Here is a 20,731-nt window from a genome sequence, read left to right as displayed (position 1 = left end):
AAGAAGAGAAGAGGAAGAAGAAGGTGCCGCCAGTGAGAAAGGGCGTCGTTGCTGACGTCTCCTTCGGTGCCGATTCAATCCCGTTCTCTCGTTCGGCACCGACTCCTTCTCCGTCGCGCTCTTTCTCTCGTAGCGCCGACCTGCTTTCTTCCTCTCTCGCAGCGCCGCGCCTCTGTTCTGCCTGCTGCAGTGTTGCGCCTTCGTTCTGCCTCCTTGTCGCATCGCGCTTTCTTCCAGATCTATTCTGCTTTCTGTTCTGCTTCCTGTTCTGCTTCTCTGTTTTTCTATTCTGCTTCGTGGAACTCATCTCTTTCCAGATCTATTCATGTAGTTAGCTCTTTCCCTCTTTCGTGACTAAATTTGTGTCATTAATTATTTGAAAATTTTTTGGTTTAGTTTTTAATTTTGGCATGAAGTTTTTAGTTGTTACATGTGGTTCTATTGTTGCTGAATTTGTGTTGCTACTTCATTTACTAATTTACAATCCTATAATTTCTGTTGTTGATTTTAGATTTGAAATCATAGTTGATGATTATTGAATTATTGTTTGATCTAAAATTTTTATTAATTCATTTTGTGGTTGTTGCTGTTGGTGCGTCTGTATTGAAAGTTAATGAGTTTTTTAAGTATAAAAAAAGGGGAGAAGGTTCAGTTGGGAAGGAAATAGTTGGAGATAGTAGGTGGGGTAGTAGTGGTTTAGGGTGATGAATTGGTAATAGAGAAACAAAGTATGTTGATGATGGTGGTAATTGTGATGGTGATAAAGAAAGGAGCGAGAAGGAGAAATTCTGCAAGTGTATTAGTGGTGACTGGTGAGAGTGGGTGGAAAAGGGTTAAGGTGGTTATTTTTATTAGAGGTAAAATTATCCAAAAAATATTATTTTTTTGTGAAAAGGACGATTTTATAATGTTTTGTAATGTTGGTGATGATATTAATAAAAAAAAAGGTCAGTGACGATTTTAATTTTGACCCAAGACCTTAGGGACGAAAAAAGTACTTAACTCAATTCTTTAATATCAAGTCCTCTTATCTATTATTAAAAAATTAATAATCTAAAAAGAATAAACTATCATTTTTTAAATGAAAGATGAAAATAGTCACAAAAAAAATGAAAGATGAAAATGCTGATATTTTTATCTATGTAGACAGAAATTCAAGTTATATCTATTAAAGATAAATTTTTGTAGACAAAATTATTTAAATCCTAAAAAATTAAATAAAATTTTCAAACTACCATATAATATAACTTAACTCTAATTTCTAACTTTACTCGACACTACCATTTTTTTAATTCCAAATCTTACCACTACTCTCATTCCCAACTACCACCATCACTGTTGTCATCACCATCATCGCCATCGCCATCACCACCCTTCCTCCTCCCTCAACTTATGTACCATATAAATTCAACTTCCAGAATCTGACAATTTTTCTAATGGAATTCTAGATTTTCTCACCAAATTCGTCTAATTACTCACTTAATCAAACTCGCATACTATAATTCACACTCCAAAATTTTCATTTCCATTCGTCCCAAAACCCTCGATCGGCGTCAATTTTCGAACAATTCGATCGATTTAGCTACGATGACTCTCACGTATGGGTAAGATTCTCCGAAAAACTGCGAAGCTGTCCTCTAATTCTACATCGCTGTCTTTGTCTTCGATTTCAATAATTATGTTATCTACTTCTATCACCAAAATAGTTAGGAGGTTACATCATTTTAAGATTATAGGATATTTTTTTTTGAAGGGAATTGGAATTGAAAAATACATGGCTTCGGATGTGTTTTCGATTAGTTGCAGGAGAGGTAGTGGAGGTAGTTGAGATAAGAGAGAGAGAGGGGGATGAAGGGTTTGAAAAGGAAAAAAAGGAATATGAAGAGAGAGTGCAATGTGGATGCAATTAGGGATTCAAGTGCGAGGATTTAGAAGAGAAGAAGGGAGAGATCATTGTGAGAGAGGAAGGAGTTTCCGGTGGCTATCGTTGCTGATATTATTGCCGCCGGATTCTGTCAGTTGGAGGCGGTTGAGGGAGGAGGAAGGGTGCTAACGATGGCGGTAGGGATAAGAATAGTAGTAGTAGGATTTAGAATTGGGAGAGTGATAGTGTGCTCTAAATTAAAAGTTAGAGTTAAATTATATTACATGATAATTTAAAAATTTTATTTAATTTTTTAATATTTAGATAATTTTATCTACAAAACTTATTATTTATAAATATAAATTTAATTTCTGTCTTACATAGATAAAAATAGTAACATTTTTATTTTTAATAAATAAAAATAGTAATTTATTCATCTAAAAAGAATCATTATTGAGATATATAATCATATACTATCCACTACTAATAAAACATTTTCTAAGAATTTACTTATCAGTATTTCAATTCTTGGTTCATTGATTCATTCTACTAATTTTTAAGATAAAATGTTAGCATAATTAGATTTGAATTTTTTAAATTTTGAATTTTGTTTTAGAAAATAAAATATAATTTTTTATTATTTATTTTATAAATAAAAAAATTAAAATAAAAATTATTTAAAAATAAAATATTACACTTTATCTTTTAAAATAAAAATTTAAAATTTAAAAAATTTAAATTCGAGATAATTGTGACAAAATGTTACTGATGAAGCATAGGTCAATTTGTGAGCAATGGTGACATGATGACATGATGAGAGGGCAAACAAGCAAGCATGATAAATGACAAAGCCATAAAGTTCAACCAACCAATTGGAAACTGCCCATGCAATTTCCATCCATCTATAAGGTTGGAGCACGTGGGTGTGGAAATCGAGTATTTAGGAAAAAAGAAAACTAATTAAAATGTGATTAAAAAAGAAAGGAAAAGGAAAGAATGGATTGAAAAACTTGTCTATACAACAGACTGAGCAGAGATATTTAAGGCTAATTAAATGAATGGAGGCGTTATAAGAAATTTAATTTGCATTAATGGTCATCAGAGCAATGTCATTTGTGTAATGGTAAGAAGATAAACGAGATTTGTATGTTGATAAAATTAGAAATGAGAAAAGTTCAATTTCGGGTAGTGAAATTAATATCCTACTATTCTAGAAGGTTAGCATAATAGAATTGTTTAAAATTGTTTTTTAATTATATTCTAGAAAATTTTACAAATAATAATAATAATAATAATAATAATAATAATAATAATAATAATAATAATAATAATAATAATAATAAATTGTTACGATATCTTTCTTTATATAATATTGATATTTCTAGATTATTCTTAAATTTATTTAATTTTAAAAATTAACTATTAATAAAATATATGGCAATTTTTTTAACTATACACAATAACGATGATATTAATTAAATAATTAATTTATTTAATTTGTCTAAGTGTTGAGTCTAAATTCTATTTTATACTTGCAGCAATGCATAGAATCACAACAAATTAATGATTATAAATTTACAAATTTAATTAGTTTTACTCGAAAAAAAAAAAAGAGAAGTTACAAAGTTTAATTCAGTGCACATTTCATTTGTGTAAATCTTACTTTTATCTTATGATATATAATTTATTAGTGGGTACTCTATTAAAAATTTTATAATCATTTTTATATAAAAATTCTTTTTTTTTTAATTTTAAATGATAAATTATAAAATTAAATTTTAATATATTATAAAAATATTATTTTTATTTAAAATATAATTAAATAAATAAATTACATTTTTATACAAAAACATCTTTATTTAAATAATTTATAATCTATTTTATTTTGATAGTCCTTTTTGCATTAAAAGGAGGGAATATTCGTATTTGTCGTGGCTTTATGAAGCAAAATAAAGATGGTAAGAAGAAGATGTGGACCTGAGTCTGAAGTGACCCTCCAAATAATAAAAAATTAAATTAAAAGAGGGTAGTTATGAGGGTGACTCAGGCCATGATATGGATGTTTTGAAATTTAGATCTTATCCTCATTTCTAGTCCTAGTTGTCCTAATTGACATGTTATGAATTTCACACCATATATGAATATGATGATAATGCCAAACATTTAACTATTTATATATTAGTATTATCCATACACAACTTAATTAATAATTTAATTGGTCAAAGTTATCCAATCCTTCTTTTTTTCATTTGCAATCGTATAAATAAGAATCAATATTTTATTATAACTCCTTCAGAGTTTTCCGGTCATGAATTGAAGGCCTTTTGCATTTCCTAGATCAGAGAGAAACCAAGATTTTCTTCTATCTTCTTCTTCTTCTCTTCTTCTTCGATCTTCTTTGAATTTCTTGGCAGATATATGAAATAATAATAATGGGGAATAAGGCACAAGAAACGTTTATAGAAATGGGTAACGATAATAAGAAGAATAATGTGAAGGGAATAATAATGGAGGATCATTGTGAATGTAGCAGTGGTTCATCAATATCCATTGGATCAATCTCAGAAGACACAATGGATTCTTTGTGTTCATCATATTCATCTGATGAGTTGACTGAGGATGCATCATCATCATCATTTTCTTCTTCTTCATCATCATCACATTCAAAAGATGGACCTTTGTTTGAACTATCAGAGCTCATGAACCATCTCCCTATAAAGTAAGCAATATATCCTCATCTCTCTCTTGATTATTATTTTTTCAATTGTTATTATTATTATCATTAGTGCAATATTATTATTGTTCAGGGTTTTGTTTTAAGGGCACTGCTTATTAACATTTATATGTGAAGAGTTTTTTATTGAGAAATTTTATTTTATTTTGTGTAGTAACTAGTAACCAATGCATTCCATTCTTGGAAGTATGTTATTAAGTTTTATCATATATTATTATTAGAAACTTTGATGATTAGTATTTTTCCTCATATTGAGTTATTTATTTGTTTTTTGCTTAATTTTTAGGAGAGGGTTATCTATGTTCTATGAAGGGAAGGCACAATCTTTCACTTCATTGGGAAGGGTGCAAAGCATAGAAGATCTTCCAAAGAAAGGAATAACAACAACAACTTATAGCAAGAGAATGAAGTCTTGTAAAAGCTATGGTGGAGGCTTGGATAACCAAAATAATAATAATAATAGAATATCATTCACTCCAAAGCCTACAATATCAAAGAAAACTTCTCCATCCACAAGAGGGTCTTTTTTGTCTTTACAAAGCAAAAAAGGGAGTTTCCTTGGTGGATCTAGGCCTTCTATTTCTGTACACAAGAACTTTTGAATTGTGTTATAGCCATTTGGGAGCTTAGGTTTTTTCCATCATGTACAAAAATCCGGAAAATTTTTGTTTTTTAATCCAAAATTTCAGCTAATTATGAGTCTAATTTCCTAGAATTATGATTCCTTGTTGCTTTGTTTTCCATGGTGGTATATTATAACTAGGGTTCAATTATTGATAAGTAGGGAAATGAAGGGGCTATTAGTATTAGGTAATCACAATTATTGTGGGGGAAAATGGGTAGAAAGGAAACTTATGTAACCTTTTTTGTTTAACCTATTAAATAAATTTGGAAATGAGTTTCTCTATATCATACTAGTTATTCTTGATACTTGACATGGGTTGAAGCTAATGTTTGTGGATACTTGAAGCAATGTATATTCAATAAGGTTTTATTTATTCCTTTATTTATTTTTTAAAGTATATTCAAGGACATTTGAAATTGAATGAGCTAAGAAGTAAGAACCATAAACAGCTGCAAAAGAAATGGCTCCTTTGTACCCTGTGAGTCTGTGACACTTCATCATGAAGGAATAAAAGTGGAGGTTCAATACTATGTATTATCATCATACTATCAAAGTGAAAAATAAAAAGATAAGCATTAGTTATTCTATGTGGTAACTAAAAACTATATAACTTTGGGATTTCAAAGTGTAACTCAGTTTCTGGGAATGAAATTAGTCGACACAAAATCCATGTTTGGTGAACTGGTGAAGGCCAAAATAGACGGTTTAAGAATGGTGAGCTACCAAATTTAAGTGCCTTTGGATACTGATGGTAGTTTGTCAAATTAAAGTTTGAATAAAATTTAAATTTAAGTGCCTTTGGATTTTATAGGATTGATTTTGGGTAGAAGTAAGTTTGTGTTCATATGATTTATGTTTGACAATTTTATATTAAAATTAATTTTAAAAAAATAAATATTATTTGGATAATATTAGTTAAAATAACTTTTAATAGATAATTACTAAAAAAATATAACATTAAATTATAATGTCATTTTTTAATAGATGTTTAATTTTTTTATACTTTTTTTTATATTTTTATATAGTATATTTTTAGTACTCTTAATACCTTTTTTAGTACGCTATAATTTTTTACTATTATTATTATTATTATTATTATTATTATTGTTATTATTATTATTATTTATGGTTAATTTTTTTGTTTAATTTACTTTACCTAATAGAATCAATAAATTATATTATAAAAAGATAATAATAAATATAATGCACAAAAATTACCATTATAAAAATATATAATGTCAAATAAAAAATTAATTAAAAATATAAATAATAAATAATAGAAATAAAGAGAAATAATAAAAATTCTATAAATGATATAATAATACGTATAAAGTATAAAATTGGTAAAAAAAATAAATGTTAAATGTTAATGGCTAAAAGCCGGTAACGCAGAAACTAGAAAATTTTTGCTTTTTATAAACGTAGTTTTGTGACCAAAATTAATTCTGCGTTTATAGAGAGAAAAATTAGTCCAAAAATTGAAACCTTCAAAGGTAAAGAAAAATTAGTCAAACCAAAAATTGAAATTTTTAAAAAAAAATTATAACGTGCTTTTTCTTTCTAACTCGCTGCCAAACACACCCTTAGTCCTTGTAAGAATAAAATGTTAGTGTTAATAATCAAAATAGTTTATAAAAGATCAAATGTGTTTCAATTTAGTTTTGGAAATATCAACGTCTCAAATTAGCCTCTAACAAATATAATTGCGAATCAAACAGGAACACGGAAACACAAAATCAATGAGATATGGATAGAGATATTGAATTAATGTATTTTGTGTTTATCCTGATAGAAATGACATAGAAACACTAACAAGGAGCCCAACTTATTTTTTTTTTCATTATTCTTGTTAATTTTTTATAATTATTTTTATTATTATTATATTTTTTCTCAAAATTTTTGAATGAAAAAAAATAAGAACAAATTAGATTTTTATAATTTGTTTTAATTTATCATCAAACAGAATACAAGCACACAAAATTTTATATCTCTATCCTTTGTGTTTTATTCTTAGAGTTTTGTTTTATCCTATTTTCAGAAATAAACGCAGAGCGACACGCCATCATTTAATTAACAGAAGGAATAATTTGGTTTATTATTATATCTTTCAAGGCTAATTTAAAGCATATGATCTAATAAACATGTAATATTTCAAAGATTATTTTGGCAGCATAATTGTAATATATTATTGTACACACAATTTAATCATTCTCTTACAACTAATCCCATTCAAACAGTTAGTACAAATATAACACTAGTGTTAATCTGATAATTTTTTGGTGACTTAGTGTTAATCTGATAATGATAATACAAGATTGTATAGTTCAAGAAACTCAAGTATAAATGAAACCATCTACAATATCTTTTTAGAGTAATTAACCATTTCTGACCATGAAAGATTGAAGCGCTGACAATACTGACCATGACTAATTTAAATTAACTTTATAACCATAAAAGATTTGATCCGTTTGATATTTCTAACCCAACGTCAATTTTTTAAATTTTTCGTTAGTAAGGCTTCCTACGTGGCTGTTTATTATCCAAGGTGTCATTAATTTATTTTAATTTAATAATAAAATAATGTTACTAAACTAATCACCTAATCAGTCATCATCAGAGTCTTTTGGAGTCTTGGTACCAAATAGAAACACCAAGGGTTTCGCGCGCAGATGCTCCAGTTCTTCATCAATGGTGATATCGACTCTCTTCTAACCCAGCGGACGTCGTCGCTCTTCACTGGCTTTCATCGTCTGTGAGCGTTGCAAGTGTACTCGTCGTCGTGGAGGTCCTCTGTGTTGTGCATTCAGAGCTTGTACATTCCCGTGTCAGTCTTCGTTATCGCGTTAAGGTGCCCTCAAAGTACTCGCCGTCGCATTCCCGTCATCACTCTTGTTGCCTATGTTCCGGTTGGTGCCTGCTTCTACTCTTTCTTTTTTCCATTATTGTTTTTGGTTTTTAGGTTAGGGCAAATGCTGCCATTGCAGAATTCCTAATTTACTAATGATTTTCTTTAAAAATGTTACAAAAATTTTACTAATTAGGTTATTGATTGTTGGTGATTGCTGATTAATTTTACTAATCATCACTTGTTTAATTTCTTGCTTCTTTAGGCTGGACATAATAGAAGAACATGTCAAAAAAAGAAGGACGACATGGCTGTACCCAAAGAAGCAGGACCAGTAGCAGTCCCAAATGCAGCACCGACAGCAGTTCTAGATGCAGCACCGGCAGCACCAGCTGCACCTGTAACAGCGCCATCTATGGTGATTCCGACAATAAAATACTTATATATGTTAATGTAATTATTTTCTCATAGTTTTTAATTGTTAATGCAATTATTTCCTCTCTAAACAGATAATACCAAACCCTGATCCACTTATTCCTCCTCAAGCCAACCAACCTCCAATTCAACTGGCACCTATAAGATCACCACCAATCAGACCTTCAATGCAGAATATTCCCTCTGATAGCAAGAGGCCAGCCAAAAGGAAGAATACCAAGAGGCCTCCTCCAATTCTGTTCAACAACATGAGACCTCCTTCAATAAGCAACCCCTCAAGTAGGCCTATTGTTAGCCAAGAAACTATGCATGGTGCTAGTGTTGGAACCGACTCCAAGACTTGGAGCACCAACAACTGGATTCTCTAGTGGCAGTAGTAATTCCACACCTAGTTAGGGCCTAAGATTGATTGGATTAAGGAACTTTTGTTGTAGTGTTTAGATATGCCTGTTACATAGACCATGTTCACTTCAATCTTTTTGGAAACTTAGTTATAGTATTTTGGTTTAGAGTTACATTGACCATGGTTTGTTTTGTTACTTAGTTCTCATTAAACAACTATGATGAATCAGCATGAACTTATATGTTTACTATGTTAATGGGAGATGATTACATATTTGGCATTGTCCCACATTGATTTGGTACAAGAATTTTCATTTAGTAATTGTCACCATTCATATATATTGCTATGCGCAGGTTAAATTAGAGTTTATGATTTGAAATATAAGCAGCTATGTCAAATTTCAAATATCTAAAGGTTATTTTTGTCAAATTTTCATTCATTCGGTTCACAAATTTTCATTAACTGTTAATTGTCACAACTTATAATTGTTATATCAAAGTTAAATCAGTGTTTGTGATATGAAATATAACTAATTATGTTAAATTTTGAAATTTTTTAGTGGTTATTTTTGTCAAATTCTCAATTTTCGTGGTTAAATATGTCAATAAATATATAATTATCAGGTTAATTTTGTCAAAAAAAATTTAACAAACTAGAAACTGGTTCAACGCCACATTTCCCTTCCCATTCCAATTCAATATCAACCCAGGAAAAGAATATAATCAAATCAAACCTCAATTCTACATTTTAAACGCGAGAAACATGATTGAAAGGAAGCACAACACAAGTCCTGTAACAATGGACAAAATTCATATCCTAATTTCTATAATATCTCCCTTAATCTTTCCTATCTTCATAACTACTTTCATAATAAACATAGAAGAAGAAGCATGATAAACGCAAAAGAAGAAGCATGATTGCTATCATAATAAATCCATATTCTACTTTCATAACTACATTCTCAACCTTTCATAACTAGGGTTTCAGATTTTTGAATAACCCACACACTTATGAAGAAGAAGCACATATGGTTATTATGGTAAAATTAGGCAGTAAAGCCACGTTGGAAAGCTAAGTTGGAAGGATACTTGCCACGTAGGAAGCCTTACTAACGAAAAATTTAAAAAATTGACGTTTGGTTAGAAAGGTCAAACGGAGCAAATCTTTCATGGTTATAAAGTTAATTTAAATTAGTCATGGTCAGTATTGTCAGCGCTTCAATCTTTCATGGTCAGAAATGGTTAATTACTCATCTTTTTAATTAATGATTTAAAGTTGTAGGGTTTATGAAATCTATACTAGAAAATCATATTCATTTATTGTTTATCACTAGAGGATTAATGTTAGATTCATAAGAATAAATGATTGATTTATCCATTTAAAGTAATTTACGCGAAAAACTCTCTTTAATAGAATATATAATATGCTGGATATCTTACTCGCAGATTTATTGAAGTAGTTCAACACATTGTTGTACGACAGGTGAATTGTGGTACCATTCGAAAAATTTCTATAAATATCCAGAATGAAATAATTTCAGAAAGAATTTTGATACAAACATTAATGGTTGGTGTATTAATCTTTCTTAACAATTGTAGCTTAAAACCTGCTTTGAACAAACGTATTGGCATAGAATATTTCATCATACCAGACGTTTTTGTTTGATTCCAAGCACATATTTATACTCAAACTCATAATCTTAGCTTCACTCACTCGGAAAAACGTATAAACTATAACTTCTTGATGTTATTGAATATTTATATTTTATTTTAATATTCCGTGTCCTTTACGTGTCTAAAACTTAGGTTACAAGGAATATGATATAACTGTAAATAAATTTCAAGTGAACTTTCATTAAAATTTCTATGCTATAAAGCATTCCCTATCAACTATCAAGCATTCACTATGTTGCTGCTTTAATCTCAAAAATGCAAATAAACAAAAAGAGAGGTAGATATAGTAATATAATTTAAATTTAATTTTGATGCAGTTTTACTTGTGTATCTAAATATGTAATACTAAATCAGCAAAAATAACTACATTTTACCTTGACCACGTGAATGGTCATAAAAAAACAGATATAGTTTACCATAAGAGTTTTGATTTTGTGATTGTCCCTAAAACTTATGTACAAATAAAAAATTAGAGCTGCAAAAGCTTTAGAATTTGAAGGAATCCTTTTATGAAAGAGGTCAAATCTTATAAACAGGTACAATTCCAAGGAGATGGAAGCACTTTCTCATCACAGTTGCTGTTGCTTCACATAACAAGAGTCTACTACTTTCCTCAGGCGACCCGACAACCTGCCACGAGCGAATTTGTTCGATCAAAGGACTCACGAAAAATGTTAATGCGATGTGAGTCAACACAGCATCCCACACTTAATGTGTACACATAACTTATGACTTATCTAAACATTATTCTAATATTCTTTCACTGCGTCAGAAGTAAAGTTGTGAAAATAGCAAGGATAAATATACCATAAGTTGGCTTTAGAAGTATACCTGGCAATTAGAATAAAACTTTTTTGTGAAGATTTCTGACAAATTATAGAGGTATTCACACAAGACATTAGGCAATAAATTGGTGCATGCTTCCTCAATAACCTGAAAAAACAAAACCGTACAAAGATCCACATGACTACATGAGCATAAGTATGGTTTTTTGGACTACCCAGCCATTTTTGAATTGTGGTTTTATGTCAAATTCCTTTCTTGATGTGAATAGAGCTCCAGTAACATAGTTATAAATAAAGGTCTAAAGCTCAAGAACATGTCCTACCTCCGAAAATTGTATCAAATGAAGCCCCAATGCGCGCTCATCTTCGTGATCCAATGCTATTTTAGCATTCTGTCGCAATACGTTGTTAAACATAAAATAGATAGTAAGAAATATGCACTAATTGATCTTTAGCTTACTGAATAACTAAATAATATCACAATCACATTAAAATAGAAGGGTGCTAAATTGAAGTATACAAGTTAACCATGCCAGAAAGCAAACCTAGCCATAGCTCTGATATTTGTATCATGTATCTTGTAAAATCAAACAACAAAACAACTTCCAAACTTTTTCCCATTATGTGGGGTAATTGAAACTATACATATAAAAATACTGAAATAATTATGGATTTTTTTTAACAACTAACTACATATAACAGTTAATAAACCAGTACATCTTGATCCCAAGAAGAAAACAAACTTACTCTTTTTACTTCTTCTATGTCTTTACCAGATTTCCTGATGATCGAACAGATCCTAGCATGTGCATACAGCAAATAAACAGCAGTATTGCCCTGTTTCAGGAGTTCAATATGGTGAAGAGAACTACTAGCTTACAAGTCTGATCTATTAAGAGAGAAAAAAAGCGGCTCAACACATAAATAATGGTCATTAAAACTAAGATCTGTTTTGCTCTTGCTTCCAAAGCATGAAAACAAAATTTGCACAGCTATAGTTTTGCACCTTATCATTGAGCATCTGATCAAAGTTGAAGGTGTAATTTGTTTGTTTATTGTTCTTCAAGTCAGCATACCTGTAAACACTATCAAAGATGAGATTACAAGCCAACAACTCATTTAGGAGGCCAAGTTACATAGTTGTGACTTATCTATTTAGCATTTGACACTAGCAAGAAGAAACCTAAAGAATTAAAATCAGTATGTATCAACAGTATTCAGATCATTGGCAAAAAATCTTAAACATCCCACTTATAACAATTTAAAAAATTCAGTCCACAGGAATTCACAAAACTAACACTGCAAATAAGCAGAAAACAACATTGTACGACAGGACATAGTGTTGATTTAGAATAGAAAGAGGAGTAGTCAATGTGAGATGAGCTTACTTAACAGCACCATAACCAATTGCCTGTGATGTTTTCTCAACCTCCTCCTCAGGCCATCCTTTAGCTGTATCTGAAAGAACATAGGATTTGGAAGGTTAAAAATCTGGTGTAAAATCTGGCATGCATTCACAGATAAACAAAAATTCATGCCACAGATACTTGGATGAAGATAAGAAGTAAAAATTCAACCAGGAAACTGGTACTTTAGTACTTTACCACGTTCAAGAAGGGCAGTTTTACTGCGATTCTTGGCTTCATCAAGCAAATCAACCAATCTAACAACCTCAGTGCTACGAGTCCGAAATCTTTTTCCATCTTCCCCAAGAACAAGACCAAAACCTACATGAGTAGCTTTTGGGTATGAACCATCATCAGCTGGCAGCCAACCTGCGCGCTTAGCAGCCTGAAATGACAATTAACACTTTAGCTCATTGGAACATAAGCAGAAGCACTTGCAGTACCATGAAAAATTAAACAATTTTGTCATTTTAAAATTTGATTTAAAAGTTAATAAAACAAAAGCAAAGGAGTTGGACATATTTATGGATTAAATCAACACAACACACACACTTGATAAGCAAGAAGATAAAGTAACCATATGATACTATGATAATTATTAATTTAGGTATACCTTAAATAGCATATCAAAGTGTTGCTGCTGCCCAACATCTGTGAGATATATAATCCACTCAGCTTTTTCTTCGTTTATCCGATACCTACAATGGTTCAAATAAAAGAGATAATCAAAGTGGAGAAGGTTCCCCAGTAAATACATTTCCAATTCCACACAAAGATAACATTGCAGAGTGATGAAAATATCACATGAAATATCCAAGACAAATGTTGACAAAATAATTGAGTATACAAAGTCAGCAATTGTAACAGATTTCCAAAAACATGTACAAAAGCCTAAAGGCAGAAACAGACCGAAGTGCTGCTAGATCAGTTGAAGCATAGTTGTAACCACCATCACTCTTCACAACAATCAGTGGAATGTTTACATCCTGAACAAATATCACACGAGCACCTTTATCATCTTCAATGATTCCTTTTTTATTCAATTCCTCCAAAACCCCAGGGATATATGGATTATAGAAGCTTTCTCCCTGTGATCAAATATATCATCATTCAGTAGAATACTAAAAAAGGGGATATTTACTGATGTAAGTAAAAGATCCTCTAATTAGTTCAACATATACTCAATGTATTATTGATTCATTCCTACACTAAGTTTAAATAGTGGCATAATGAAATCACAAATAATGCCCTTCCAGCTACAATATTGATAAAGCAATAAACCAAATAGGAGTTCTATTTCATATAAAATTTCAATGCTAGTTGAGAATATAATTTCAACAGAAGACCAATTTAACCAGACATAAGAGAGAAAGAGAGCAGGTTCCCAATGATAATTTGAGTAAAGTAATCAACTAATCATACTATTAGTTATAAAGACAGAATCAGACCTATATCATGAATTGAATAAGAAGCATAGCAACTACCAAAGTTTCCAACATACCCAAAAATAATAAGCCAGCATACAATTCTCTGAGGTTTCATAGTTCATTGGGTGGGGGGGAGTCTTTGGATTCTTTTTTTTAAGGTACAAAAGAATAGGCATCATTGGTGAACAAAGTGATTAAAAAAGGAACCTAGAACCTTTACCTTTTCCTCCAATTGAATACCAAGGCGTTCATAGACCCTGTGGAATTCAGTTCTACTAATTTCACAAATTTGTTTCCAAGCCCTGTGATATGTGTCTTCCCCACCCTAAAAAAATTACATATACACAAAATTCAAAAGCAGGTTTCACAAGATTTATGAATAGAGAAATCAGGAAAAAAAATCAAGATATAAATTACCTGAAGCCGGACAACAGCCTGTTGAGCCCTTTGTTTAAATTCAGGATCACTGTCGAATCTCACTTTTGAGGCCTTATAAAATGTCTGAGAAATTCAGCAGCTCAGAAATATTAGAATCACTGATAATAATCCAACTTTTCCAGGGAAAAAAAAAAGTATCATAAAAAATATATGTTGTCAAAACCATAAACATTATCATTGCCAGGTTGAAGGCTCATTTGCAGTAATTCGTAAAGAGAAATATTCATGATCAAACATAACCCAAACAATTGCTTCACCCTTTACCTTCTTTCTACTTTAAAGAGAAATGAAGAGAGATAACTAATCACTTTTATTTAAGGCCTTTGCCCATTTAGAAGTTTGATAGCATTTATTGCAAATTGACTCCTACATACCTTAGGAATGCATAGTTTTGCTTCCATGCGAAAAAATTAATTTAATTAGAATTACTACACAAAAAAGAAAATTAACATTTGATATATTTGTAAGATGTGGATGAAGAAACACCAATAAAAATATAATATTTAAAATCTAGATAAGAATAATGGGAATAAATACATCTTAATGTATTTCTCACCTGAAGATCTCCAATGGCTGCTTCATTGACATCTTCTGGGTTTGGAAATTTTTCAAAAAGGAATTCAATGAGCATTCCAAACTGCAAAATAAATGGTTGGACTTGAAGCCATATGGTGCAAATACCAAAATGAGAACTTTCCAAAATGGAATGTTTTATAATTCAAGCAAATATGCCAAAAGGATATCCCTATAACAAATCAGAGGACATTGCTAATCAGGGAGAAGGTGAAACAGCTCAATATCCAACTATTTGCCCGAGAGATAGGAAACAGTGTCTTAGTAGAGATCACAGTATCACACAATGCCTGATTCCTCCTAGTTTTTTTGATAATGAAGATATAAAAGCAACTTAAAACATTTATTGTCCCAAACAGAATTATTATTTAGTTGCCAAGTCACCAAGTAAATGATAATAAACATAACTTGTCAAGTTAAATGATTGTTGCAAACGATTGGCCAGAGGCATATGAAGAAACCAAGCTTTGATAATAACCACATACAAGTTTAAATTTGATGACACAAATAGCATAATTTGGGATACTATATCTACCTGTGTTCCCCAGTCACCAACATGATTTCGGCGTAGAACCTCCACGTGTGAAAATTCAAGCATGCGAGCCAATGTGTCCCCAATAATGGTAGATCTCAGGTGACCAACATGCATTTCCTTTGCTATGTTGGGTGACGAAAAATCGACAACAGCTCTCTTGACTGGAAGGCATGGTGCCCATGTATCAATACCATCAATTAGCATCTTTTGTAAGCTCTGCAGGACAAATATTTTTCATGTTAATTGCAAACTGAATTCTTGAATAAGCTCAAAAATCCAAACAAGGTGAAAACAATTACTTTCTAGAGTTGCAACTTTCGATCAAGCCAGAGGAAACCTCTCCCAAAACCCCCAAAAAAAGAGGGGGAGGGGGACTTGGATATAAGATAGATACTACTTTTAGAACTAGAAGGTCGAAAATGCAGTCACCTTTGCTATCCAATTCCTTGATAAGACAACATTCACAAATCCAGGGCCAGCTACAGAGCATGATTCTACCATATCAGAAGGGGGAAGATTCTTCATTATGGCCTACACACAGTATCATTTGACACAGAAAAGTCAGAGTCTTATTCAAAAATCAATAATTCATATGAGAATTTAAAAGAAAATAAAGACTGGTGAAGCAGGAAGAAGTAAAAGAAACTTCACATGTTATACCTGCCCAACAGCAGTAGGACCCCTAAACTCTGTCTGCTTTCCTTTTATCTTAGACCATAAACCCATTGCATTATTACTGCCAAGGAAAAAACATTATTAATAAAACTTAGTGGTTTACAATGCTTGATAAACAATGCTATTACAGCCTCAGGTATATGTTGACTGGCGGGAAAATGTTTCAACATTCAACTCACCATTGGTAATCGCCAAATCTTACACCAGATTTTGCAATGCAAGCATCAACTAATGGTGCTACATCTGTCTCGCTAGGTACGGTTGCTCGCAGAGATACCCCAAACAGCTGTACCAACTGCCTTTTAACATTACCCATGTTTTCGGCACCCTGGATCGAAACAAACAACATTAGTCCTAAGATCAGCACCTTATTGCAAAAACTTAGGATGCCCTATGGGAACTCAATGAACTTACAACTGCCATGGTTGACAATGTCTGTGCCGTAGTTGCCGTTGTAGCAAATTAACCTGTCTACACAACAGCAACAAAACGGACTGATGTCATCGATGCAGGGTGTAATAAGCCTTTTAATAATCAACTTCTTAATTCATGACTGAAAATGTAACTTCTATTCCAGTGTACTTACACTTATTACGGTCTAAAACACAAGAAAGATTCAAACCCAAAATAGGATAATATATTGTAACAGAACTCAAGTTTGCAGTGTTGCATACTATCATCACCTTCAAACATTAACAAAGATAACATAATAGAAAACAGAAAACCCGTGTCTACAAACAGATAAGTTGTATACAAAACTTGAGAGCGAAAATCAAACAAGAGACCCTTCTAGCTCTTCAAAATAAAAATAAAAATAAAAGATACATCTTTTTAGCATGAGTAAGAAAGAAAAAGGGCAAACTATGAAGCTCATCAGATTGTGACCGTGCCGTGAAGTAAACTTATTTCTAGTGGAACAAAGCATAGAAATTGAAATGAATATTTGAAAGATAGAGAGAAAACTGACCAGAGGAAGAGTGTTACTTCTTGTGTTAGTAGATTCTCCTACAATTTGTTGAGCTTCCGTTATGGAATTGCCATTTATAGCACCTCAAAAGCAAATCAGCAATGGAGGGAAACAAGAATGGGACACGGATGCGCAACAAACACCGTTAAGCTTAACCACCCGAACCATGTTACTATCCCATTACTTTCCGTTGACTTTTTTTTTTAAAATAAAAAAATTGGTTTGAACATTCTCATCGGAGTTCAAGTGTTCAACACTCCCCGGTGTAGGATGGGTCGCCCGGGTCTGAATCGATTTGTTTTGGGACCCAAATCGGGCCAGCCCGGTTCAAGATGTGGCATATCATATTAGCATTTACACTTTAATTCTAAATGTTCAATGATTTAAAGAACAAAAACGAACTATAATTCAAATAATATTTATTTTATACTCATTTAAAAATTATAAATTCAAATCTTACTTTTAATTTTAAAAAAAATAAATATAAAATATATTTCTAAAAATTTAGATATAAATATATGATTAAAAAATGAAAATAACAAAAATATGCTTAAAAATATAACTACGTATATATACAAAATTCGTCATTAAATTAGTCACAACTATAAAATGTTTCGAAACGAATTTATTTTACTTCTAATAATTATTACATTTATAAGATTTGGTTTAATAAAAATCTCATTTTTAATAACTAATATATCAACGGTAATTTTTAAAATGACATATCTAGGGAGGCAAGTACAAGCGGAATTCTTTTTAAAATATAGTTTTTACAAAATTATATATTTTTCGTTTTATAAATCAAAGTAAGCATAACTTTTAATAAATATAAATAACAAAATTATATCTAATAAAAGTAAGTAAAAATGGATTGTGCCAATGAGTAATAGCTCAAATGGCATAGTCACTCCATACTCAATTAAGAGGTTGCTTATTTGAGTCTCCTATATTTGGTAAAAAAAAAAAAAAAAACAAAGTAGAAATGGACTGCTGCGCGCTTCAAATTTTTGATATTTTGTGTAAATAGATAAATAAATTAATTATTTAATCAACTCAAATTAGTTTAATTTAAAATAATTATAATAAATATAAATAAAATAAAAATTTGTATCTTGAATAAAATTTAGTATTCATAATTAATTAAAATCAAATTTAAATATTTATTATTATACAAAATTATATATTTTTTTAAATTTTAATAAATATAATCTAATTTTTTAAAATTTTAAAAGTTATCACCAACTTTTTAAAATTATAAATATACACACATAATATTTTAATTTATTAAATACTAAGTGCTTGTTTGGGTGCCATTATTTTAATAAAAAAAGATATTTTTTTAATAAAAAAAGATATTTTTTTAGATATTTTTTTTACTTTTTAACGTGTTTGGCAAATTTCTAGTAGTAAAAGTAAAAGTATTAAAAAAATAAAAAAAAGATCTTTTTTAAGAAGCTGTAATTTATATCTTTTTTTTAAAAGATCTTTTTTCTTTAAAAAAATATATTTTTCATGTAATAAATAAATAAAAAAGTACTTTTATATTATTATACCTAAATATAATTAATAAATAAAAATAATTTTTTATATGAGATATCTAAACATAAAATTACTTTTATTTCTTCATAAAACTTTAAAAAAGAAATAATTAAATTTTTTTTTTTTAAAAAAATTCACCAAAACAAGCTTTAAGCGAGATGCTTGTAGTTTTGAGTAGCAGTGGAACAGCAGTTACAACTTACAACCTTTTAAAAAACTTTACTTACCAAACAAGAGCTATACTTGAAAATTTTTCAATGGGAATAGATTTTTTTTTGTATGTTTTAATTATTATTATAATAACGTATGATCTATCATCATATATTCTTGGGTAAAAAACGTAAATAAGCCAATGGAGCTCAGAAATTACTAAATTCGTTAAATTGAAAATTGTCTCAGGAATGAGCCAAAGCACTTCTTTATGCAATTCGAACCAGCTTAGTTCGATTTGCACTTGTATATAATTCGAACTGAATCAACTCGAATTGTTTAGCGAAATTAAGAGTAATTCGAACCAGCTTGGTTCGAACTAAAAACATACATAATTCGAACTAGATGAGTTCGAATTATATAGGAGGAAGCTTCCTAAAGTAATTCGAACCAGGTTAATTCGAATTACACACAGCACGCGTTTCCAAGTAATTCGAATTTGACTATTAAAAAATTAATAATTTATTAAAAAATTTATTAAAAAATTAATAATTTAAAAATTAAAAAATATATATATATATATATATATTATTTCATACATTAAAAAAAAAGCTAACAAAATATTTAATTACGAGACTTCTTTAAAATATTTGTGATCTATCAATTCGAATTCCATACAATACTCTTTTGTCCATTTTTAATAGCTTATGAATATTTTTTAATAAATTTTTTTAATAAATTTATTTAAATTATACTACAAAAAATATTTTATCCTATGCAAAATAATTTTAAAAAAATGGCTTAAAAATGGCTTAAAAGATGTTATGAAATATTTTGTATTAGAATAAAATATATCTTTTAAGTCATTTTCATAACATCTTTTAAGTCATTTTTTAAAAAAATGGCTTAAAAAAATAGCTTAAAAAATGGCATAAAATTATTTTGTATTAGAGTAAAATATATTTTTTAAAAAAATAGCTTAAAAGATGTTAATATATTTTATTCTCGTAATATATTTTAAGTCATTTTTTTTTTAAAAATGGCTTAAAAATAGCTTAAAAGATGTTATGAAATATTTTGTATTAGTATAAAATATATCTTTTAAGCCATTTTTATAACATCTTTTAAAAAAATGGCTTAAAAGATGTTATGAAATATATTTTATTCTCACAAAATATATTTTTTAATTGTTTTGTATGGAATAAAATATTTTCTTTCATTTCTAAATTATTATTGACTATGTAGAGTATTTTATTTAAAATTTGAGTACATGCATGTATTTACCTAAGTTATTAGAACATTACAAATTTTTATAGTACTCCTAACATTTTTTAAGCCATTCTTTTTAAATTATTTTGCATAGGATAAAATATTTTTTGTAGTATAATTTAAATAAATTTATTAAAAAAATTTATTAAAAAATATTCATGAGCTATTAAAAATGGACAAAAGAGTATTGTATGGAATTCGAATTGATAAATCACAAATATTTTAAAGAAGTCTCGTAATTAAATATTTTGTTAATTTTTTTTAATGTATGAAATAAAATATATATATATTTTAATTTTTAAATTATTAATTTTTTTAATAAATTATTAATTTTTTAACAGTCAAATTCGAATTACTTAGAAACGCGTGCTGTGTGTAATTCGAACTAACCTGGTTCGAATTACTTTGGGAAGCTTCCTCCTATATAATTCGAACTCATCTAGTTCGA

The 20,731-nt window shown here is 29.6% G+C and overlaps 3 protein-coding genes across 4 annotated transcripts; 2 read left to right on the top strand and 1 right to left on the bottom strand.

The window, feature by feature from the left end:
• The first annotated feature begins 4,115 nt into the window (after window positions 1-4,115).
• Window positions 4,116-5,505, top strand: LOC107644448 (uncharacterized). The gene is made up of 2 exons (XM_016348308.3): window positions 4,116-4,583; window positions 4,885-5,505. Exons 1-2 carry the CDS (start codon window positions 4,297-4,299, stop codon window positions 5,198-5,200), a joined length of 603 nt encoding a protein of 200 aa, XP_016203794.1. The 5' UTR covers window positions 4,116-4,296; the 3' UTR covers window positions 5,201-5,505.
• A 2,870-nt stretch (window positions 5,506-8,375) lies between these two features.
• LOC107642142 (uncharacterized) lies at window positions 8,376-8,871 on the top strand. The gene is made up of 2 exons (XM_016345449.3): window positions 8,376-8,486; window positions 8,578-8,871. Exons 1-2 carry the CDS (start codon window positions 8,376-8,378, stop codon window positions 8,869-8,871), a joined length of 405 nt encoding a protein of 134 aa, XP_016200935.1.
• Window positions 8,872-10,803: 1,932 nt separating this feature from the next.
• On the bottom strand, window positions 10,804-17,606 carry LOC107644447 (arginine--tRNA ligase, chloroplastic/mitochondrial). 2 transcript variants are annotated; one of them, XM_016348306.3, is made up of 18 exons: window positions 17,326-17,606; window positions 16,773-16,829; window positions 16,538-16,686; window positions 16,344-16,419; window positions 16,113-16,214; window positions 15,684-15,899; window positions 15,132-15,212; window positions 14,555-14,638; window positions 14,358-14,462; window positions 13,620-13,798; window positions 13,324-13,408; window positions 12,909-13,095; window positions 12,693-12,762; window positions 12,311-12,380; window positions 12,052-12,141; window positions 11,628-11,696; window positions 11,351-11,452; window positions 10,804-11,149 (listed from the first exon to the last, which is right to left on the bottom strand). In XM_016348306.3, the coding sequence occupies exons 2-18, from the start codon at window positions 16,779-16,781 to the stop codon at window positions 11,039-11,041; spliced, it is 1,785 nt and encodes a 594-aa protein (XP_016203792.1). In that variant the 5' UTR covers window positions 16,782-16,829; window positions 17,326-17,606; the 3' UTR covers window positions 10,804-11,038. The 2 variants fall into 2 exon arrangements, with proteins under 2 accessions (XP_016203792.1, XP_016203793.1); XM_016348307.3 differs by having other exon boundaries at window positions 16,773-16,825; window positions 17,326-17,559.
• Window positions 17,607-20,731: the final 3,125 nt, after the last annotated feature.

The sequence above is a fragment of the Arachis ipaensis genome, chromosome B5, assembly GCF_059453495.1.
Source record: "Arachis ipaensis isolate K30076 ecotype BB chromosome B5, ASM5945349v1, whole genome shotgun sequence".
Classification (NCBI taxonomy): Eukaryota; Viridiplantae; Streptophyta; class Magnoliopsida; order Fabales; family Fabaceae; genus Arachis; species Arachis ipaensis.
Note: the sequence above shows the minus strand (reverse complement) of the source record. Positions and strands in the feature narration are given on the sequence as shown.

Coding starts and splice junctions, on each gene's coding strand:
- LOC107644448 (XM_016348308.3), top strand. CDS start 4,297: ATGGGGAATAAGGCACAAGAAACGTTTATAGAAATGGGTAACGATAAT. Junction 4,584..4,884: donor ATGAACCATCTCCCTATAAA/GTAAGCAATATA, acceptor CTTAATTTTTAG/GAGAGGGTTATCTATGTTCT.
- LOC107642142 (XM_016345449.3), top strand. CDS start 8,376: ATGGCTGTACCCAAAGAAGCAGGACCAGTAGCAGTCCCAAATGCAGCA. Junction 8,487..8,577: donor CTGTAACAGCGCCATCTATG/GTGATTCCGACA, acceptor CTCTCTAAACAG/ATAATACCAAACCCTGATCC.
- LOC107644447 (XM_016348306.3), bottom strand. Junction 14,639..15,131: donor CAGCCATTGGAGATCTTCAG/GTGAGAAATACA, acceptor TGAATTTCTCAG/ACATTTTATAAGGCCTCAAA. Junction 12,381..12,692: donor ATTGGTTATGGTGCTGTTAA/GTAAGCTCATCT, acceptor TAGTGTTTACAG/GTATGCTGACTTGAAGAACA.